Source organism: Somniosus microcephalus, chromosome 14, assembly GCF_052327205.1.
Source record: "Somniosus microcephalus isolate GS21.2 chromosome 14, FLI_Smic_1.0, whole genome shotgun sequence".
Classification (NCBI taxonomy): domain Eukaryota; kingdom Metazoa; phylum Chordata; class Chondrichthyes; order Squaliformes; family Somniosidae; genus Somniosus; species Somniosus microcephalus.
The window spans coordinates 71,579,675-71,602,441 of NC_141000.1; the positions used below are offsets into that span (position 1 = coordinate 71,579,675).

Consider the following 22,767-nt stretch of genomic DNA (forward strand, 5'->3'; position numbering starts at 1 on the left):
GCAGCAGCAAGTTGTTAGCGGGGGTGGAGGCGGGGGGAATATGAGGCAGAGAACATTACAGTGGTGGAAATTTTACGGGTGCAAGTTGGCACAATACCATGTTGGGGACAGACAGATATTGGGCAAGCAAAGAGGCAAGATAGTGATATTCATTGACGGAGTATATATGGGACAAGGGTCATCTTAAAACGCAAGAAGCTATGAGGGTCAAGAGGAGAGATGATATAGAGAGGATAATATGTTCGAAAAGAAAGGGGAGCTGGTTATTAGCTGCAGGGAGGGGAAATGTTAAGAACAACCTGCATTTATATGAAGCCTTTAATGTAGAAAAATGTCCCAAGGCACCAAAGTGGCATAAGAACGTGCTAATAGGAACAAGGAACAATGGTGAATGTTAAGGGGCCAAAGGGGAATGTTGAACACCTGCAATGCAATATTAACACCACCAAGGTGATATGGGGGTAAATAGCAATCAAGGAAGTGGACAATAGAGCTCAGTTGAACAAGCAAATGAAACGGATGAGTAACAGACAATGCGGAGGGGGCATGACGCAGCACATGATGGAGGATATGAGAGCAGAGAATACATCTTGACAAATAATGTGCAGCTGGAAAAGTAGATATGACACAAGGTGCTTACAGGTAAACCCACTTCATGCTGCTTTCCAGTGCTTCCAGAAATGTTCCCTATTGTCTGTGGCCGCTCTTCTCCGTTATGCCACCCACCACCTCGCTTTCAAAAGCAAAACAAAAGATGAAACACAACAAGAAAGGTCCAAGAGAAGAGAAATCTAGGTGCAGTACACAGAACATAGAATGAGAGACATACAGACATCAACAAAAATGTCAAATAGGGAAAATAATGACTAACTTCCCATAAATAATGTCAAATGTGATTTGGTGGTAGGTTTTTTTTTGTTCTAGTTGTTAAACTTATGTCATTTTTCCTGTGTTCTGCATTAGTTTCAGTCCTGTGAAATTACCATTTTTTTATGTGCCATTATGCTATGCTAATCCAGGGCTCAACTCATGAGAACCTTGTCAATGGTGAGTTTTGCCAGTTTTCAGTAGGGTGTTGCTAGACTGAATACCGCGTGGTGATTGAGTGCTTCAGGATATGATAGCAGAAGGATTTATTGTGTTTTTTTCCAACATTTTTTGATTGTGCAAGTAAACTGTTAACTTAGATGACAATTAATTTTTTTACTATCATGAGTGAAATAATTAAGTGATCTGAAGATGTGTTTGAAACCAGCTGTGACCTTGAGAGTTTTAAATTGATAGTTGTCACCATTCATTCAGAATTTGTGAATGTATCTACTCTGTTTCCATAATACCAATAAGCATGAAGACAGGCGAGTAAAGTTAAGGGTGAAGGAGTACTAATCGTGCTCATTTTTTGCTTTGCCAAGAGCTATATCTAATGTCTCCTGTAATCTATTGAATTTTAAATTGAGTTTAGAAGCTGAAGAAAACTTGCTTTGCAAAAAATATTGCTTCTTCGTAATCCCGGAATCCTATTCTACCATGAGCTGAGCTTCTGACCCCATCTCCTCTCCATCACACAGATCGCTGACTTCCACCTCTAACATTGCCCACCTCTGCCCTGCCTCAGCCCATCTGCTGCTGAAACCCTCATCACCTCCATACTCAACTAATCTAACATTCTCTTGGTCGGCCTCCTATCCTCCACCCTCTGTATACTTCAGCTCATCGAAAAATCTGCTGCGGGCCTCCTATCTTGCACAAAGATCCACTCAGTCATCAAGCCTCTGCTCACTCACCTACATTGGCTCCCAGTCCTCCAATGTCTCAAATTTAAAATTCTGATCCTCGTGTTTAAACCCCTTCATGGCCTTGCCCCTCTCTATCTCTGTAAACCCCTCCAAGCCAACCACACACTGATCACTTGGTTCCTGACTCTTTCCTCCCTTTTTCATTTGCGACTTCCCACCCACAATTGTCAGCTGGCTCGGCCTCATGCTCTGGAATTCCCTCCCTAACCCCCTCCACCTCTTTCCCTGAAATACTCTTTCAAATCTAACTCTTCAACCATGCTATGTCACTCAACTATTATCAACTTTGACTCTGCGTCCATTCTTTTTTATTCCTTTTGTGAAGTATCTTTTTTTCTGCATTGAAGGCGCCACATAAATCACGTTGAGTGGAATAAAATTGTTGCCTTTTACCCATCACAGACCTACCTATTTCTTTCAGGTGCCTGCCTGTAGTGCTGGTCCGTGATATGAAGGACCTGGGAGTAAAGACTGGCCGCGATTTTGCTGGCACTCAGCGGACGGGATGGGTGGTGGGTCAGCTGTGAAATTTGAAATGATTGACAGCAGATCGGGAACCCGCTGTCAAAACACGCACACCTGCATTTCCCGGTGTCTGGTCTGCCAGCGCTGAGCAGACCCGACCGGCAGGGGACCCAATTCAAATCATTAGTGGCTTGTTTACAGCCACGTAACCATGCTTTTTTCCCCCAACTTTTTGAATTTGACTGGTTGCCCACCGGTTTCCTGCTGTGCTTAGACCTCATCTGTGGAGCTGAGGTGGGAGATCACTGATCGTTGAATCAGCTGATAAGTTGACAGCTTCAGATGGCAAGTCAAAGCTCCAAGCTGATTGAGAAATGTTCCCTGAACCACTAGCTTTTCTCAACTGCACTTCCACTACAGATTCAGAATGCTGCGTTTTTACACAAGTCTCCATCCAGTCTGACCTCATTACTCTCCCACCATTGACAGATCCCTTCTGTCATCTCTACTTCACCTGCCATCTATTCCATCAGCATCGGTGCACTTTATACTTTCTCACCTTGGTCCTCAGAATCTGACCACGATCAACCTCAACACCAGCATCACCAGGCACATCAACCTTCCCTGCAATCACCTGATGCTGCACAGGACCACATTGCTGCCAGGGATGGCATCACCATGGCCACATTTACTTCACTTGATGCTGCCACATGTGCCAGGTTGGCTCCACCCCACACCAACAACATAAAGCATCCCTACAATGCCCAAGCCATTCCTTTCACACATGAACATTGGCTAAAACACAAGTGCCTACCCATGTGTGTTGTTAGTCGGTTTGATTGGACTAGGATGAGTGTGAGGGGTAGCTTGTGAGATGGGGAAGTGATAATGTAAATAGAGAGGGATGGGTGGAGGTGCAAGGTAAGTTGGTGTGAGTAAGGATGTGCAGGATTAGGGAAGACAGAGTGATGGGGATGTGATGAGTGGCACAGCAGGATGAGGTTGAGTGTGGCTTTGCAGTAACGTTTCGTGATCTACTGAGATGATTGAAACGTTTGTGCCACTGCAGCCTGGTCCTCCTGACGACATCCCTGCTTGTGCCCTCCTGTGCAATGTGCAACCAGGCTGTGTTGGTCTTCTGGAGAGGTCTCTTCCACCCATGGAAAGGGAAGAGACCCTCCCTACGTGCTGTGACTCCCTCTATAAACACATGGAGGGAGTCATGGGAGAGCCTGGGTGCAGCTGTTCACCTCTGTGCAGTGCTTGTCAGTGTTTGCAGCACCTCAGTGCTGCAGAACACTGACAGCACAAATGTCTAAGTAAATTTGGACATGGTTCCTTTAAGGAAACTGGCTGATGACACGTCATCAAATGACGTCATCAGACCCGCTTCCTTCAATTGGTTGGGAAACTTGCTGGGCGGGCTTAACAAGCCCAATCAGGGGAAAGTCATGTTGGAGGCTAGTATGGAGCCAGCAGCGGGGCCGCGACCCGCCACCAACGTCGCCCGCCTCGACCCGCTAGGGAAAATCGCGGCCTTTTATCACTATTTTTGGCAAGTAGATTTGGCTATATATTGAGGGTATTTTATAAAGAAACTTTGCAGATTTGGGAGTGAATTACTGCAGTTGTTTGACATTCTTCACCGTGCTCTTAAGATATAAAATTGCTTACCTTGGATTTAGTGTCTGAATGCAAGGAGGAAAATTGTTAACTTAGTAATATCCTCAGCATAATTATTGGCCATAAGCTAGCTCTGAGGCTGAAAGTCCACGTCATTCTTCAGGTCTCCCTGTGCAGCAACAGATACTCTTTATTCAGTGGCAGGGTAATGGGCAGCATCTATGCAATTATATTTCTATCTGTTGCTTTTTTTCCCTTATGTGCTCTATCCCTGCTGAGAGCTGAGCAGGCAACCTGTTCTTATGCCTCAGTGAAGCTGCTGACTTTTCCCTAAACCTTTCCGGTGATGAGCGCAAGGTATCCATTGGCACTCCTCCTTGGGACCTCAACTTGGTCGCAGCATATTGGAGTTAGCATTCTGCACATTACATTGATATTGAGTAACAGTGAACTGGGCATATTTATCTGATTCCTTGGATTTCATGAAGAATTTGTATCTCCCTGTATACAGTATTTAAAAGTACAGGGTAAAGTGTGCATATAATTCCAAATATTTGGATCAAGTTTCACAACTGCATTGCTATAACTTCTAGTATTTGGGAAACTGATAGTCATTTAAATCAGCCGACAATTTTCTTTTACTTGCTTTTTTTTCCTGTTTGAATTTATTGATGTGCACTAGGAATGCACCACTTGACTGGCTACCTAGTATTTGGTACACCCTTTTACTAAAGCCTAATTGCAGGAATGCGGTTTCAAGTACAGTCAGTATGTCAGCATGACCTACAGAAGAAACAATAACTACTTATAACTCTGGCATAATAAACTTGGGAACATAATCAAAGTTGCTGTGTTAATGAACTAATTGATAAATATGACAGTTGAACAAAGTCACTGTACATTTTTTGTAAGCAGATGTGAACTGCAGGAAGCTTCCCTAAAAGTACTTGAATCGCCTTCAATGAACTCCTTATGGATTGATGTGAAATCATATTCATACACACATACCTGCCCTCTTTGGATAAGTCAATCAGTATTGAGGGGTATAATGTCAACATTTCTGTTGAACTGTGGCAGTGGGAGGATTGGGGACAACTGCTTGGATGTTTTGAACACCAGATTTGGGAAGAGGGTGTAAAACTATTACCGATTATCAACTTAAAGCAAAAAGCAAGGTGATGTGCATAATGTAATTTATATGCAGTTCAGGTTGCTTACTTGGAAGTTCACAAATTTTACTATTGCCAAATTGCCCCAGCTGATTTTATAGGATCAAAGAATCATATAGCAGAGAAGGAGGCCATTCAGCCCATCGTGTCTGTACCAGCTCTTTGAAAGAGCGATCCAATTAGTCCCACTCCCCTGCTCTTTCCCCATAGTCCTGCAAATTTCTCCTTTTCAAGTATATATCCAATTCCCTTTTGAAAATTAGTATTGAACCTGCTTCCACCACCCTTTCAGGCAGTGTATTCCAGATCATCATAGCTTGCTGAGTAAAAAAAATAAATCCTAATTTCCCCCTCTTTGGGTAAAGAAGTTTCTTCTGAATTCCCTATTGGATTTCTTGGTGACTATCTTATATTGATGGCCTTTAGTTATGCTCTTCCTCACAAGTGGAAACATTCTCTCTCTCTCCACTCAATGAAAATATTTCATAATTTTAAAGACCTCTATTAGGTCACCCCTCAGCCTTTTTTTCCAAGAGAAAAGAGACCCAGCCTGTTCATCCTTTCCTGATATGTACACCCTCACATTTCTGGTATCATCCTTGTAAATTTTCTCTGCACCCTCCAGTGCCTCTATATCCTTTTTATAATATGGCGACCACAACTGCCACAGTACTCTAAGTGTGGTCTAACCAAGTTTCAGAAGTCACACAACACCAGGTTATAGTCCAACAGCTTTATTTGAAATCACAAGCTTTCGGAGCGCTGCTCCTTCTTCAGGTGAAGTGGAGAAATGCAAACAGGACACCATTCACACCTTTGACTGCTGTGATTATCTCTCTGCCGAGGTGTGATAAATGGCAGTTGGAAAGGTTACCTGTAAACATCTGACATGATTCTCTGACTATATAAGCTGTGTCTTTATGCATTTCTCCACTTCACCTGAAGAAGGAGCAGCGCTCCGAAAGCTTGTGATTTCAAATAAAGCTGTTGGACTATAACCTGGTGTTGTGTGACTTCTTACATTTGTCCACCCCAGTCCAACTCCGGCATCTCCACACCATGGCTACTATCGACACCACAAACTGCCGGCTCAAAGTGGAGAGGATCTCCAAGAAGATCGCGCATATCGACACAGACATCAAGTTTCTACAGAGATGCAAGAAAGCAGACAAGATCCCGAAAGGACTACAGATCACTAACCCACTCAAGTCGACCTACAACACAGACTACGCTGAGAGACTCTGCCGTCGTACCTCTCGCACACTCCTCAACCATCTCGTACACCAGCTCTACAGCAGACGCCGCAACCTCGAAACCGAGATGGAGTCCATGTTCTCAGCCTGTGCTCAGGACGCAGCAGACCAGCTACGAGACACCGCCAAACAAACAAGGCAACGGAACTACGCTACCTACATGCACACCAAGAACGGGAAGCTTGAGAAACTTGGCATCACCAGCAGCAGCAACCAAGCCTCTCCCGCGGGGTACCACGGTTGAAACCACAGGGAAATCCATCGTCAACCTGTCCGACCACACCCTTCAACCAGACGAAATTGAAGTTCTCAGCCGAGGGCTCAATTTCTGCCCCACCACCAAAATGGACCCCGTCGGTCTCGCGGCAGACACAGAGGAATTCATCAGGAGAATGAGGCTCCGGGAATTCTTCCACAAATCCCAAGATGTCAGCAGCGAACCCAATGAGACAGCCAATGATCTGGAACAGCAGACAGAGGGATCCGCAGTGCAGCAACCGAAGAAGAAAAAGTCAAATTGTACCCCTCCGGAGGGTCGCTGCCCTAAGCTTGACATGTATGCTCAAGCTGTCAGGAGATGCATCATCGCCAGATTCATCAGCCGCACTCACAAGACCGTCCAGAATGTCACCCGAGCACAACGCAACGCCATCCACGCTCAAGACCAACCGCAACATCGTCATCAAACCAGCAGACAAAAGAGGTGCCATCGTCATACAGAACAGAACGGACTATTGCAAAGAAGTATACCGACAACTGGACAACCAGGAACACTACAGACAGTTACCCGCAGATCCGACCAAAGAACACACCCGCCAACTCAACAGACTGATCAAAACCTTCGATCCAGACCTTCAAAGCATCCTACATGCTCTCATCCCACGTACTCCCCGCGTGGGAGACTTCTACTGCCTCCCAAAGATACACAAAGCCAACACACCTGGACGTCCGATCGCATCAGGCAACGGAACCCTGTGTGAGAACCTCTCTGGATATGTCGAGGGCATCCTGAAACCCATCGTACAGGGAACCCCCAGCTTCTGTCGCGACACTACAGACTTCTTACAGAAGCTCAGCACCCACGGACCAGTTGAACCAGGAACACTCCTCGCCACGATGGACGTCTCGGCACTCTACACCAGTATCCCCCACGATGACGGCATCGCTGCGACAGCCTCAGTACTCAACACCAACAACAGCCAATCTCCAGACGCCATCCTACAACTCATCCGCTTCATCCTTGACCACAATGTCTTCACCTTCGACAACCAGTTCTTTACCCAAACACACGGAACAGCCATGGGGACCAAATTCGCACCCCAATACGCAAACATCTTCATGCACAAGTTCGAGCAAGACTTCTTCGCTGCACAGGATCTCCAACCAACGCTATACACCAGATACATCGACGACATTTTCTTCCTATGGACCCACGGCGAAGAATCACTGAAAAGACTACACGATAACATCAACAAGTTCCATCCCACCATCAAACTCACCATGGACTACTCCTCAGAATCAGTCTCATTCCTGGACACACGAATCTCCATCAAAGACGGACACCTCAGCACTTCACTCTACCGCAAGCCCACGGACAACCTCACGATGCTTCACTTCTCCAGCTTCCACCCTAACCACGTTAAAGAAGCCATCCCCTATGGACAAGCCCTGCGAATACACAGGATCTGCTCAGACGAGGAGGAATGCGATGGACACCTACAGACACTGAAAGACGCCCTTGTAAGAACGGGATATGACGCTCGACTCGTCGATCGACAGTTCCGACGGGCCACAGCGAAAAATCGCATAGACCTCCTCAGAAGACAAACACGGGACACAACCAACAGAGTACCCTTCGTCGTCCAGTACTTCCCCGGAGCGGAGAAACTACGCCATGTTCTTCGCAGCCTTCAACATGTCATCGATGACGACGAACACCTCGCTAAGGCCATCCCCACGCCTCCACTACTCGCTTTCAAACAGCCGCCTAACCTCAAACAGACCATCGTTCGCAGCAAATTACCCAGCTTTCAGGAGAACAGCGACCACAACACCACACAACCCTGCCACAGCAACCTCTGCAAGACATGCCAGATCATCACCACAGATACCATCATCACACGTGAGGACACCACCCACCAGGTACATGGTACATACTCATGTGACTCGGCCAACGTTGTCTACCTCATACGTTGCAGGAAAGGATGCCCCGGAGCATGGTACATCGGCGAGACCATGCAGACACTGCGACAACAGATGAACGGACACCGCGCAACAATCACCAGGCAGGAGTGTTCCCTCCCAGTCGGGGAACACTTCAGCAGTCAAGGACATTCAGCCTCCGATCTTCGGGTAAGCATTCTCCAAGGTGGCCTTCGAGACACACGACAACGCAAAATCGTCGAGCAGAAACTGATAGCCAAGTTCCGCACCCATGAGGACGGCCTCAACCGAGATCTTGGGTTCATGTCACGCTACATGTAACCCCACCTGATGCAGGGTCATCCAGACTCGAGTCGACATTGGCTTGTTCTCTCTACACAGATGCGGCCGGACCTGCTGTGATTTCCAGCCAAAAAAAATGTTTTTGTCTTTTTTTGTTTTTCATACAGACCTCAGCATCTGCAATATTTGACCCCACCTCATTGTTCTTTGATGTAATGTTTCCCTGACTGACCTGTTTGGACACCATTCACACCTTTGACTGCTGTGATTATCTCTCTGCCGAGGTGTGATAAATGGCAGTTGGAAAGGTTACCTGTAAACATCTGACATGATTCTCTGACTATATAAGCTGTGTCTTTATGCATTTCTCCACTTCACCTGAAGAAGGAGCAGCGCTCCGAAAGCTTGTGATTTCAAATAAAGCTGTTGGACTATAACCTGGTGTTGTGTGACTTCTTACATTTGTCCACCCCAGTCCAACTCCGGCATCTCCACACCATAACCAAGTTTCGATACAGGTTTAGCATAACTTCCCTACTTTTCAATTCTATCCCTCTAAAAATAAACCTTAGTGCTTGGTTTGCTTTTGTTATGGCCTTGTTAACCTGTGGCGCAACTTTGTGATTTGTGTATTTGTACTCTGAGATCCCTTTGTTCCTCTACCCCACCTAGACTCCCACCCTCCTATTCTTCCTACCAAAATGTAATACCTCACATTTATCTGTGTTGAACTTCATTTGCCAATTATATGCCCATTCTGCAAGTTTATTAATGTCCTCCTGTAATTTGTTGCAGTCCTCCTCTGTATTGACTATCTCTTTCTTCCCCCCCCCCCCCCCCCCCAAAAAAAAAATTTGGTGGTGTCTGCAAATTTAGAAATTGTATTTTTGATTCCTAAGTCTAAATTGTGAACAGCAGTGGTCCCAGCACTGATCCTTGTGGAACACCACTACCTACTTTCTGCCACTGTGAATAGCGACCCTTTACTCCTACTCTGCTTTTTGTCCTGAAGCCAGCCAGCAACCATTCTGCTACTTGTCCCCTGACTCCATATTCTCTGACCTTGTTCATCAGTCTATTATAGGGTACCTTATCGAAGGCCTTTTGAAAATCCAGATAAATTACATCTACTGAATTACCATTGTCTACTCTCTGTTACCACTTCAAAAAATTCAATAAGGTTGGTCAAGCAAGACTTTCCCTTTTGAAATCCATGTTGACTATTCATTGTCATATTTTTGGTTTCTAGGTGTTCTATTTTTCTCCTTTAGTAGGGATTCCATTATTTTTCCGACCACCGATGTTAAGCTGACTGGTCTATAATTCTCTGGACATGTTCTATCCCCCTTCTCAAATATCGGTGTTAGGTTCGCTATCCGCCAGTCCTCTGGCACTATACCTTTTCCTACCGAATTATTAGATATGCGTAGTAATGCCTCTGCTATCTCTTCCCCAGATTCTTTTAAAATGCGTAGATGCAATCCATCTGGACCAGGGGTTTTATCCTCCGAGTTTGATTAATTTATTTAATATATCCCCTTTTTAAATTTTAAATGCACTTATCTCATTACTAATCTCATCATCCAATGTCATGTCCACCTGTTCTATCTCCCTGGTAAATACTGAAGCAAAATAAGTATTTAATATTTCTGCCATCTCTCTATCGTTACCTGTGGTATTATCCTGACTATCCCTTAATGGCCCTATTCCCATCCCAACCTTTTTTATTGATGTGCTTATAAAATATTTTACTATTTTGCTTTATGTTCCTTGATAATTTAACTTCATAGTTCCTCTTTGCCTCCCTAATTGTTTTCACAGGGAGTGGTTGAAGCGAATAGTATAGATGCATTTAAGGGGAGGCTAGAAAAGCATATGAGAGAAAAGGGAATAGAGGGTTATGCTGATTGATTGATTTAGATGAGGAAAGACGGGAGGAGGCTCGTGTGGAGCATAAATACCGGCATGGCCTGTTTCTGTGCTGTATATCCTATGTAATCCCGCCTGGATTTTTTGCCAATTACATTAAACCTGTGGCATCTGGTTACTGACCCACCTGCCAGTGGAATCGTTTCTCTCCATCTACTCTCAAAACCCCTTATAATTTTGAACACTTCTATCAAATCTCCCCATAACCTTCTCTGCTGTATGGGGAAAACAATCCCAGCATCTCTAGTCTCTCCACATAATTAAAGTTCCTCCTCCCTGGTACCATTCTGGTAAATCTTCTCTGCACCTTCTCCGAGGCCTTGACATGCTTCCTAAAGTGTGATGTCCAGAATTGGACACACTGCTCTAGCAGAGGCCTAGCCCGTGATTTATAATGGTTTACCATAACTTCCTTGCGTTTGTGCTCTATGCCTCTATTTATAAAGCCAAGGATCCTGCATGCTTTTTAAGTTATCAACTTGTCCTGCCACCTTCAAAGATTTGTGTATGTGACCCACTAGGTCTCTGTTCCTGCACCCCTCTAAAATTGTACCATTTAATTTATATTGCCTCTCCTCATTTTTCCTTCCAAAATGTATCACTTCATACTTCTCCGTTAAATTTCATCTGCCATGTGTGCCCATTTCACCAGTTTGTCTATGTACCCCTGAAGTCTGGTACTATCGCCCTCACTATTTACATTTCCAAATCTTGTCATCTTCAAACTTTGAAATTATTCCTCCTATACCCAAGTCCATGTCATTGATGTATATTAAAAAGAGCAGTGGTCCGAATACTGATCCCTGTGGGAAAACCACTGCATACTTCCCTCCGTTCACCATTACTCTCTGCTTTCTGTCTCTCAGCCAATTTTGTGTCCACGCTGCCACTGCCCCTTTAATCCCACAGGCTTCAAGACTACACCAGATTTAGTCCTGTTGTGAAAATGTGACAAGGAATTGATTCAGTGAAATGATTTGAGACATGTTAAAATTTTCTTAGTCGGGCTACTAAGAAAGACTTTGCATTTAGATAACATCTTTCACAACCTCATGACTTCCCAAAGCGCTTTACAGCCAATGAAGCAGTTTGAAGTGTAGTCACTCTTTTGTAATGTAGCAAACATGACAGACAATTTGTGCACAGCAAGATCTCGCAAACGTCAAAGATAATGACCAGATTATTTTTCTTTTGTGATGTTGTTTGAGGGATAAATGTTCACCTGCACTTCTTCGAATAGCGTCATTTAAGTCCAGCTGAGGTGGCAGGCGTCTTATCCAGAAGACGGCACCTCCAACAGTGCAGCACCTGCTCAGTACTGCACTTAAGTGTCAGCCTAGATTATGTACTCTAGCCTCTGGAGTGGGACTTGAACCTTCTGGCTCTTGGGCGATAGTGCTACCACTGGGCTAATGCTGACACTAAATGTTGCTTCTGCATTGATATCGAGTCATAACGGTGCAGAAGGAGTTGTAGTCAGTGCCATTCCCCCGCTGGGGAGCCCTGCAAGTTTATTTCCCTCAAGTGCCTATCCAGTCTCCCCTTGAAAACATTGAGTATCTCCGCTTCCACCACTTCCGTCGGCAGCGAATTCCAGGTCATCACCACTCGCTGCGTAAAAAAAAGATTTTCCTCACATCCCCCTTGTATCTCTTGCTCAAAACCTTAAATCTGTGCCCCCTAGTCCTTGTACCATCAGCTCGTGGGAACAGCCTTTCCCCGTATTGCCTATCCAAACCCGTCATAATCTTGTACACCTCTATCAAATCACCCCTCGACCTCCTTTGCTCGAATAAAAACAAATCCAGCTTCTCCAACCTGTCCTGTAGCTAAGATCCCCCATCCCCGGAACCATTCTGGTAAATCTCCTCTGCACCCTCTCAAGGGCCTTCACATCCTTCCTAAAGTGTGGTGACCAGAACTGGACGCAATACTCCAGTTGTGGCCTAACCAGCGCTTTATAAAGGTTCAGCATAACTTCTCTACTTTAGTACTCAATACCTCTATTTATGAAGCCCAAGATCCCATATGCTTTGTTAACCACCCTCTCTCAATATGTCTTGCCACCTTCATGGACCTATGCACATTAACTCCCAGATCACTCTGTCCCGGCACACTCTTTAAAACTGTGCCATTAAGTGAATATTGCTTCTCCTTGTTCCTTCTGCCAAAATGTATCACCTCACACTTCTCTGTATTAAATTCCATCTTGTCACTTGTCTGCCCATTCTGCTAGTTTTTCTATGTCCTGTTGCAGTCGATTGGTATCCTCACTGTTTGCCACACCCCCAAGTTTGGTGTCATTGGCAAATTTAGAAATTCTACTCTGTATTCCAATATCCAGGTCATTTATATATATATCAAAGAAAGCAGTGGCCCCAGCACTGACCCTTGGGGAACACCACTGTCTACCATCCTCCAATCTGAAAAACAGCCATTTACCACGACTTGCTGTTTTCTGTCCTTAAGCCAATTCCTTATCCAAGCTGCCACTGACCCACCTAATCCATGATCCTCAATTTTGTTAACCAGCCTTCTGTGTGGTACTTTTGTCAAACGCTGTCCGAAAATCCATGTCGACAACATCCATTGCATTCCCTTCTTCAATCCTCTCTGTTAATTCATCAAAAAATTCAATTAGGTTAGTTAAACACGATCTGCTTTTACAAACCCGTGTTGGCTCTCAATTAGCTTAAACCTTTCCAAGTGCCTGTTAATTTTTTCCTTGATTATTGTTTCTGAAACTTTACCCACCGGCCTGTAGTTACTAGGATTATCCTTACACTCTTTCTTGAACAATGGAGTCACATTTGCCACTTTCCAATTCTCAGGCACCTCCCCCGCATCTAGGGAAGATTGGAAAATTATGGCAAGCCCTCCCGCTATCTCCTCCCCCAATTCCCTTTGCAACCTGGGATGCAAGCCATCTGGACCAGGCGACTTGTCCGCTCTAAGCATACCCAGCCTTTCTAGTACATCCTGTCTATCAATTTTCATCCCTTCCATTGCTTCTACCTTTTCCACTTCTACTGATATTTTATTAGCATCCTCCTCCTTAGTAAACACCGATACAAAGTACTCATTGAGTATTCTAGCCTTGCCCTGCGCTTCTAAGCATATATCACCACCTTTGTCTTTAATAGGCCCCACCCCGCCTCTTCCTACCCACTTACTGTTTACATACTGGTAGAAGATTTTTGGGTTCCCTTTTATGTTAAACGCCATTCTACACTCATTCTCTCTTTGCCAATCTTATTTTCATCTTCACATCCCCTCTCAACTTATTGTATTTGGTCTAATTCTCCCTTGAAGAATTCACCTGATTTATCATGCACCCTCTTTTTTTGTTTCATCATCCTCTCTATCTCCCTCGTCATCCAAGGAGCCCTTGCTTTGGTTCCCTTACCCTTCCTTGTTGGAATGTACCTAGCTGATTGTACCTAGCTGTACTTGGAACATCTCCTCCTTTAAAGATCACCCATTGTTCCATTACAGTTTTTCCTGTCAGTCTTTGGTTCCGTTTTACCCTGGCGAGATCTTTTCGCATCCCATTGAAGCTAGCCCTATTCCAGTATAGAAGTTCCACTCTAGATTGTTCCTTGCTCCTCTGCATTGCGAATCTAAATCTTCTGATACGATGATCACTCGTACCCAAGTGTTCTCCCACAGACACTTGGTCGACCTGGCCCACCTCATTCCCCAGCACCAGCTCCAGCAATGCCTCCTTCCTAGTTGTACAGTATAAAAATTGATTTATGGTTAGCACTACGAAAAAAAAATTCTACGAAATGTCAATATCTAACCTTTTTATGGGGCTGCTTTTCATCAAGAAACTTTACGAAAGACCAGTTCTAGAATCTTGTCAGAATATTTAACACCAATTAGATTACCAGAAGATTTTATTTTCGACATGTTGATCACTGTTCATGCTGTAATACTGATTTATTTTTCTGCCTCTACATGCTTATTAATGTATTGTGGAATATAAGCATGTTTAACATTGAATGGAAATAAAGGGGACTTTTACTCGAAAAGGAGGTATCCAACAAATGAGCAAGTATAGGAAAAAGAGAAATTTTCTTAAATGATCAGAATTTTGAAATGCAATTTTTTTTGATCTGGATTTGATCTTCAATTAAAATGATGCTTAATGGGAAATTGGTTTGAGCATAGACTTTGTAACTTATGGGTTACAATAAAATAAAATCGACTCAACATTGAATGTGTTTTTTCTTTACAACAGACCTCGTCTCCCAATACATCAAGTGAGAACTCACCAGTGAGCCCTCCTGATGAGCAAGGTCAGGGTGATGCTCCTCCTCAACTTGAGGAGGAGGAGCCTGCATTTCCTCACACTGATTTGGCAAAGCTGGATGATATGATTAATAGGTGAGTGCAACTAGTCTAAAAAAAAAAAAAAAATGAAACAAATTTAATAATTTGTACTCATGTACATTATTTTCACTTTTCTATTTGCTTTCTTCAGACCTCGTTGGGTAGTTCCAGTGTTGCCTAAAGGTGAATTAGAAGTTCTACTAGAAGCTGCTATAGATCTTAGTAAAAAAAGTAAGTTTTCAAAATCGTGTTAAGTATACTAGAAAAATGAGTACTTTGGCTTTTAGAATGTGAACAGGTTGACTAGTTGAAATATTTGGTTTACATTTCAAGGATTGAGGAAAATGCTTCTGAATGTTTGTTTTAATTGTATGGGGTAAAACTGATGGCCCTTTTGATTTGGAGAAATAAGGTTATTCAGAGAACCATCTGGTAGTGCTTTTCTTTTTGGTTAGTTGTCATTGGTACCTATTGGTGCTTGATTTAATGTTGAGGCACATTCAGTGTAAGCTGAGAGTTATAGCCACAACACCTATTTTCAAAGGGAAGATAAAAATATCCCTCCTACCCGCAAGAACTGTGTGATGTAGACAATGCCTCCTTCCTTAGGGAGATTTTTCATTTATCTATACCAAAAGCAAATCCGTGGACACTTGACCTGGCTTGAGAAGGCCATCAAATGTTTTATTTTACATGTAATTACATTGCATGTACAGCACAGAAACAGACCATTCGGTCCAACTGGTCCATGCTGGTGTTGATGCTTGTCATCTCGCCCTATCAGCATTTCCTTCTATTCCTTTTTCCCTCATGTACTTGCTTAGCTTCCCCTTAAATGCATCTATACTATTCACCTCAACTACTCCTTACAGCGAGTTCCACGTTCTAACCACTCTCTGGGTAAATAAGTTTCTCCTGAATTCCCTATTGGATTTATTAGTGACTATCTTATATTTATGGCCCCTAGTTTTGGACTCTTCCCCCGGCCCCCCACAAGTGGAAACAGCTTCTCTACTTCTACCCTATCGAACCCTTTTGGCAGGTCAATCTGTGACTAGGTGCCATTAACTCTTGTGGAACTTGGCAGTCTACCAGCTCTTGGATGCTGATCATGGCACTTAGTGAATTGCCTTGGCCAGTACCAACTGCATTTACACTTGAGTGGTAGGATTGGAATCCAGAGTGATGAATGTCAGTCTTCACATATGTCAGTAGTAACTAGTCAAAAGATGATCCCACCAGCTGTTTGAACAGATCTTTTTCAATTGGAAGACCTGATGTGATGCATCTCAATGGATCAGCTTCAGCACTAAATACATGAGAGCGCTTCTCAGGAACGAGGAGTTCTTTGTAACTATTTTATAGTATTTTTGATTAGTATAAAAATACTCAGTGCTGCCTGGGCGACACCAATAAATAGGCATGGCACCTGGAAAGTTTAATTTGAAGAAAGCAGTGAAGTAGGAGATATTTTTCTATTTAGGTGTGTCACAGTTTAGATGAATTAATTAAACCATTCAGTTTATCAAAATTTGAAAATTCTTATAAATCTTCATTGTCTTGAAAAGTAAGTTCTCTATAAAATACTGCAGTTGAAGGCATTGTGTTCTCTCTATTTTCTACAACAATGTTGTGAAAGTGATGTATGGGAAATTCAGCAGGTAGTTTAATTACAGTGAAACTTGTTTCTAAGACATCTAAATATTGTTGGGACAATTTATCATTCAGACATGCAGCTGCATCAAGAGACCACATGTTCATAAATGACCAATTGAACTTTGTTCCAAATGTCCTAAAAGTGCTTAAACTATTTTACTTCATACTTCATTAAGAAATTATTTGGATAATAGTACAGTTACCCTGCAGCTTTTTGTATAATCCAGGGTCTACGCCACAGATATGTTATTAATGCTGTTGAGTGACATTGTGTAATTACATTGCTTCCTTATACTATGGAGTGCAAAATATAGTATTAAAATTTAGATCCTTAAAATGATATAGTTGAGTGCTGAATTGTTTTGTCAAAGATTTTTTGGATTATAAAAGTAAATGTTCTGTAGCTTCCCTTATTGCTACTGCAGGCCCAAAGCCCTAATTCATAAAAGTTCATAAACATCAGAAATTAAAGAATTTAAAAATCTGAGCCTGGTGTCCCAAGACTTAATTCCTTGAACAATTTATCCAGATGCTCCCAATTCGACCAAGTCTGTGACATTGACTCAGTTTTGAGAGTGTAGTGTGATGCTGAATTTGAAGCATCGTTGGAAGTCCAAATCTTGTATCATCAAACTCAAGAGTTCAGTTTGTTAAAATTTTATTAGTATGTCAGTGTGAGATGGGGTCATCTTCAAATAACTTTGTTTCAGTAGTGTGCTGGCCTGTTTCAGTAGTGTGCTGGCCTGTTTCAGTAGTGTGCTGGCCTGTTTCAGTAGTGTGCTGGCCTGTTTCAGTAGTGTGCTGGCCTGTTTAACTTCAAATTTGTATCTGTGTACAATCACAAAAATAATTGGATTTGTTTATGTATTAGAATTTCAGCTTCTCTGATTTGTTGGTAGAATTTCATATCGAAACAAGTATAGCCATGTTCCCAGTAGTTTTGATCAGATGTAATTCTTTTTTTCAATTCAAGGCCTTGATATTAAAAGTGAAGCATGTCAACGCTTTTTCCGTGATGGGCTCACAATTTCCTTTACAAAAATTCTTACTGATGAGGCTGTGAGTGGTTGGAAATTTGAGATTCATGTAAGTATTTTTTGCTTGTGGTGAAATGTTACGTTGGAAATTCATAAAGCTTGTATTTTAGTAAAAATTATTTGAGTAAATAGAGAAGCATCAGACTTTCTCACTTTATACGAAGTTAAATGATAATTCAGTGAAAGCTGCCTTTTGAAACATCGATGCAGCTGCTTCCGTTGCCACAAGTTTTTTCTTCACGCACAAATTAATAACGCCTGATATCTTATTCCTTTGAAAGGTGGCCACCCATACAGCAGCTGTCACAGGTTCATTTTCCCCATTCCCATAAAGGCTTCATTCTAAACAACAGAATTCTTTGCTGTGCTGAATAGCATTTTCCCCTGTTCGTGTTCAGAGAAAGTTCTAGTCTCTATAATTGGTGGATTAGTAGTTTACAAAAGTGTAGCAATGCATTTTGAGAGGATAAAAGGGAATGGGAGTATAAACTTAATAGAAAGACCCTGAATGGGGTGCAGGAACAGTGATGTGGAGGTGCAGACACAATTCTTTGCAAGTGTGAGTGCAGGTAGATAAAGCCTAAAAAAATATCATTTTGGGTTTAATAAATAGGGGCAAACTACAAGTGCAAATAGGTTATGATAAATTTATACAAGGCAATGTTTGGACGACAGTTATGTATGCAGTTTTGGGTACTGCATCTTAGAACATTAAAAAAACATTGTCAAATTAATTGGGCTAAATTTCTCCTTGATTGAACTTTTAAAGGATTCTTAATGATTTCCTTGGTGACAAAGTAGAAAGCTGCCTGATTGCAGTCAAGGAAGAGAAGAGCTCAGAAGGAAAATAGCCTGGATGTTGACCCAACCAGGCAATGATTACAAATCTATTGATGTGAATCATGTCTGGGAGTTCATCTCACTGGGGGTGTGGACAAAAGTAGGATGTTTGGGAAAGTTACACTTGCCAGTTCTTGGGCTTCCACCAAGATTCAGTAGAGTGAGTTTCTTGGGGGCAAATGGTGGTCATACCAATGGTTTGTCAAGTAGCTGTAGAAGACCAGAGTGCAAAAACTGATGTTTGAGACCACATTGAAAGTACTTGAGACTCATTATAGTGGAACTACCCATACAAGGGGTCTTGCACTAAGCCTGATCTGAACACCCAGGTGTTTCGTCAAAGACCTTGTCATAGTTATAGCCTTTGAGATTGCAGCACCTTCATGTTTAGCCTTTTCTAAACAATTGGGCTCATTGGAGTTGCGTCGCAAGATTCATTATAGCCAACATTGCTTTTTTTTTTTTACTTTGGATAGGACTTTGGCTACATTACCAGAGTTTTAGTTATTTTGATATAAAAGCTGAAATTTGATGCCTTTTCTGTTGAAAGGGAATATTTTATTGACCACAAAACTGGAGGAATTCCATATATAATTAAATCTTCTCTAAGTCATAGCTAAATAACATTTAGCAAGTTGGGTATTGGACAATAACATTTTGTTGGCTCCTCAGGAGCAAGAAAGTATCGGAAAAGCGAGACCCGCGGTACCAATGCTGTAGCCAAGTACATGGCTTCTCTATTATTTTTAAGACAACTACATGCTAAAATGTCACTTCTTTAACTAAATATTGTTGTCTTCACAGTTCAAAATCGCAAATGTAATAAGCACTTGGAGAGCATTACATAGTATTTTCAGTACAGAAACTACCCATTTGGCTTATGCTCCACACGAGCCTACTCTTCATCTAACCCTATCAACATATTCTTCTATTGCTTTCTCCCTCGTGTGTTTATCGAGCTTTCCCCTTACTTATTGATCAATATGACAGGCCTAGATTGGAAATTAAGGCAAAAAAAATCTTCGTGCTTATTCCCATCCCAGTTCTCCTATTAATTCTTAAATCAAATATTACTATCCAGCCTAATTTTAAACCTCTCCCTTCGTCCTGACCCGAGATTATAATGTTACAAGGATGTGGAAATACACCACCTCACCAATGAGGATCTTGCCAGAGGATGATTAACACCACTGATAATACGCCTTCATCTAATTTGGGAAGTAGATGGGAAAAGTTATAGGTCTGAAAAAATAAGCAAGTTGGAGGAATGCAAAATTTAGTGGCTGCAGTTATTTAACAAAACGCTCCTTGCAACCAGCAGTACTATGCATGCCCGTACTTAAACACAAAGTGCCTAATTGGATTAGTGTCATCAATTGTGTGAAAATTTCTGGGGAAAGCACACAAAAATCAGTTGTACACTGGGTTTTGAAAATTGCTTTATTTCTCCAATAGCACAAATACACCCTTCTATTGAGAGCATTAATGCCTATACTGTTGCGCTTTCAAGCTACAGCTGAGGATGGAGGCAAGTGTCCTCAACAGAAGTAATCTTTGTTATGTTATCAGATGTGCTTCTGTGATCCTGGTGGTTTCTCCTTCCCTAATTATTTTTGCTATTTCATCTTGTGGCCCAACTTGCTCAAAGAGTGCAACTTGATGATTTTCTAGTGAGGCAAGCATTAAAACACACAGCCCACTGACCATTCACTTCTAGGGAATAAAAGATTTGTTAAAATTTTCCTGTTTTCCCACTGCAAACAAAAACTATTCAGCTCTGAATCAGAACCAAGATTAAGACCCACCGTTGGGGCTTGTTCTTGATCTGGGGTTGAATTGGATCCCTGTCAGTATGAAGTAGGAGCTGGGCTAGGCAGCTAAATACTTATTGGCTCCTTTTTAGCAATAATCCTGTGGACTAAAAAAAAAATGATAAAGTTGTATGAAGAATTGGTGCGTAGAAGCACAGATCGGCCAAACTGGGCTCCATAGCACTTAATAGGATGCTTCCACTAGTGTGTTGTATCGCTTAGTCTGGGTCTTGGCATATCTGATGAGTTGGAATTGAATTATCTTTTCACTGATGTAATCCATCATGAAGTACATTGTTGCAAACTCTGGTCTAATAATTTACATACAAACTGTACAACTGCTATTTTTTCTTCCCTTTAAGAGATGTATTATAAATAATACTCATCGCCTCATAGAACTGTGTGTGGCCAAGCTGTCCCAGGACTGGTTTCCTCTTCTTGAACTCCTCGCTATGGCCTTAAATCCTCACTGCAAATTTCATATCTACAATGGTACACGCCCCTCTGAGACTGTTCCTGCTGGAGTCCAGCTGGCTGAAGATGAACTCTTTGCACGTCCACCTGACCCACGTTCACCAAAGGTTTGGAGAATCTTCCATTTTGTTATGCTTAATGGGACTTCACTATTATGGTTGCAAATTAACTAGCACTTGTTGCAGTTTATTATGAGCATTATTATAATTGTACACATGATTGTAACTGTGCACTTCAGTGAACTGGAATTAATTTGTTTCGAAAGGAGGCAAATCTTGACAATTTAAAGCCATCAGGATATTTCCTGGAAGCATGCACACTTTTACTGCTGAGCAATGTGTGGGTGCCAAATGTGGAAATATATTTTTGAAGAAATTTGAGGTAACTGCAAGCTATAAGAAGCACATGTCCACTTTAATGCACATCTGTATACAATATTGGTTTGTCTATTTCCTTATTATCCTACTGTTGATTCGGATCATTGTACTGACCAAGTGAAATTCTAAAGATCAAGTAAAAGTTCCCCGGAAGTCTCAGCAAGTTTATCCAGTCAATATCTGAGTCATGCATATTAAGGTGATTCCAGATTTGATGTCTGGTCTCTGCTGAATTAACTTCTCACCTGGAGTAGCAACTGGCATACTAAAATTGGTCCAAATGTCTTGCATTAGGGAGGGAACAATTAGTCAGGGTTTCCACTCCTGATAATTATCTAGCAGTTCTGGATGGAGCTGTGTGTGTCTTCCACATTGAATTGAGGGCAGGAAAAGGCTTAGCTGTGATAGCCTTCCAATCCGAGCTCTCAACTGAATCATGGCCATAACTGACGGAGGGCTGTTAGTGGCTGTGGAATCATACCTCAGCAAGGAGTCCATGCCTCCAGAAGAAGAGGGGAAAATTGTTGAGGGCAAAATATGTAGAAATTGGTTAGTAAAGTGTATTAACTTGCTGTCTTTTTTTGAGCAAGAATTGCTGGTAAAAAGGCAGCAAGCGAATACACTGTGCTAATCCGCTCCTCACCACCCACCCCCCCCCCCCCCCCCCCCCCAATATAGTGTCCTTACACCCAGCAGTGAGAAACTCTCCCCTCACTGCTGGGATTAAAGATCTACACATGAAAATTAATTTGGACATAAGATGTAAGAGAAGGAGTAGTCATTTGGCCCCTCGAGCCTGCTCCACCATTGAATAAGATCATGGCTGATCTGATCTTGGCCTCAACTCCACTTCCCTGCCCGCTCCCCATAACCCTTGACTCCCTTACCTTTCAAAAATATGTCTGTCTCCACCTTAAATATGTTCAATGACACAGCCTCCACAGCTCTCTGGGAAAGAGAATTCAAAAGATTCATGATCCTCTGAGAAGAAATTCTTCCTCATTTCCGATTTAAAAGGGTGCCCCCTTATTTTGAAATTATGCCCCCAGTTCTAGATTCCCCCACGAGGGGCAACATCCTCTCTGCATCTACCCTGTCGAGCCTCTTCAGAATCTTATGTTTTAATAAGATCCCCCCTCATTCTTCTAAACTCTAGTGAGTATAGGCTCAACCTTTCTTAAGACAAGCCATTCATCTCCGGAATCAACCTCGTGAAACTTCTCTGAATGCAAGTATATCCCTCCTTAAATATATCCTTCCTTAAGTAAGGAGACCAAAATTGTACGCAGTACTCCAGGTGTGGTCTCACCAACGACCTGTACAGTTGTAACAGGACTTCCCTACTTTTATACTCTATTCCCTTTGCAATAAAGGCTAATATTCCATTTGCCTTCCTAATTACTTGCTGTACCTGCATGCTAACTTTTGTGATTCATGTACAAGGACCCCCAGATCCCTCTTACCTCAGCATTTTGTAATTTCTCCCCATTTAAATCATTTTTTTTTTTTTTTTCCTATCAAAGTGGATAATCCTCACATTTTCCCTCATTAAACTCC

At 42.4% G+C, this 22,767-nt stretch overlaps 1 protein-coding gene across 1 annotated transcript in view; it reads left to right on the top strand.

Annotated features, from left to right (window-relative positions):
* Positions 1 to 22,767, top strand: part of usp9 (ubiquitin specific peptidase 9) — a 244,275-nt gene that overhangs the window by 39,591 nt on the left and 181,917 nt on the right. Inside the window, exons 3-6 of the mRNA XM_086007397.1 lie at positions 14,924 to 15,069; positions 15,167 to 15,246; positions 17,645 to 17,757; positions 20,722 to 20,940. Coding sequence (XP_085863523.1) covers positions 14,924 to 15,069; positions 15,167 to 15,246; positions 17,645 to 17,757; positions 20,722 to 20,940 — 558 coding nt within the window. The remainder of the gene's footprint in view (positions 1 to 14,923; positions 15,070 to 15,166; positions 15,247 to 17,644; positions 17,758 to 20,721; positions 20,941 to 22,767) is intronic.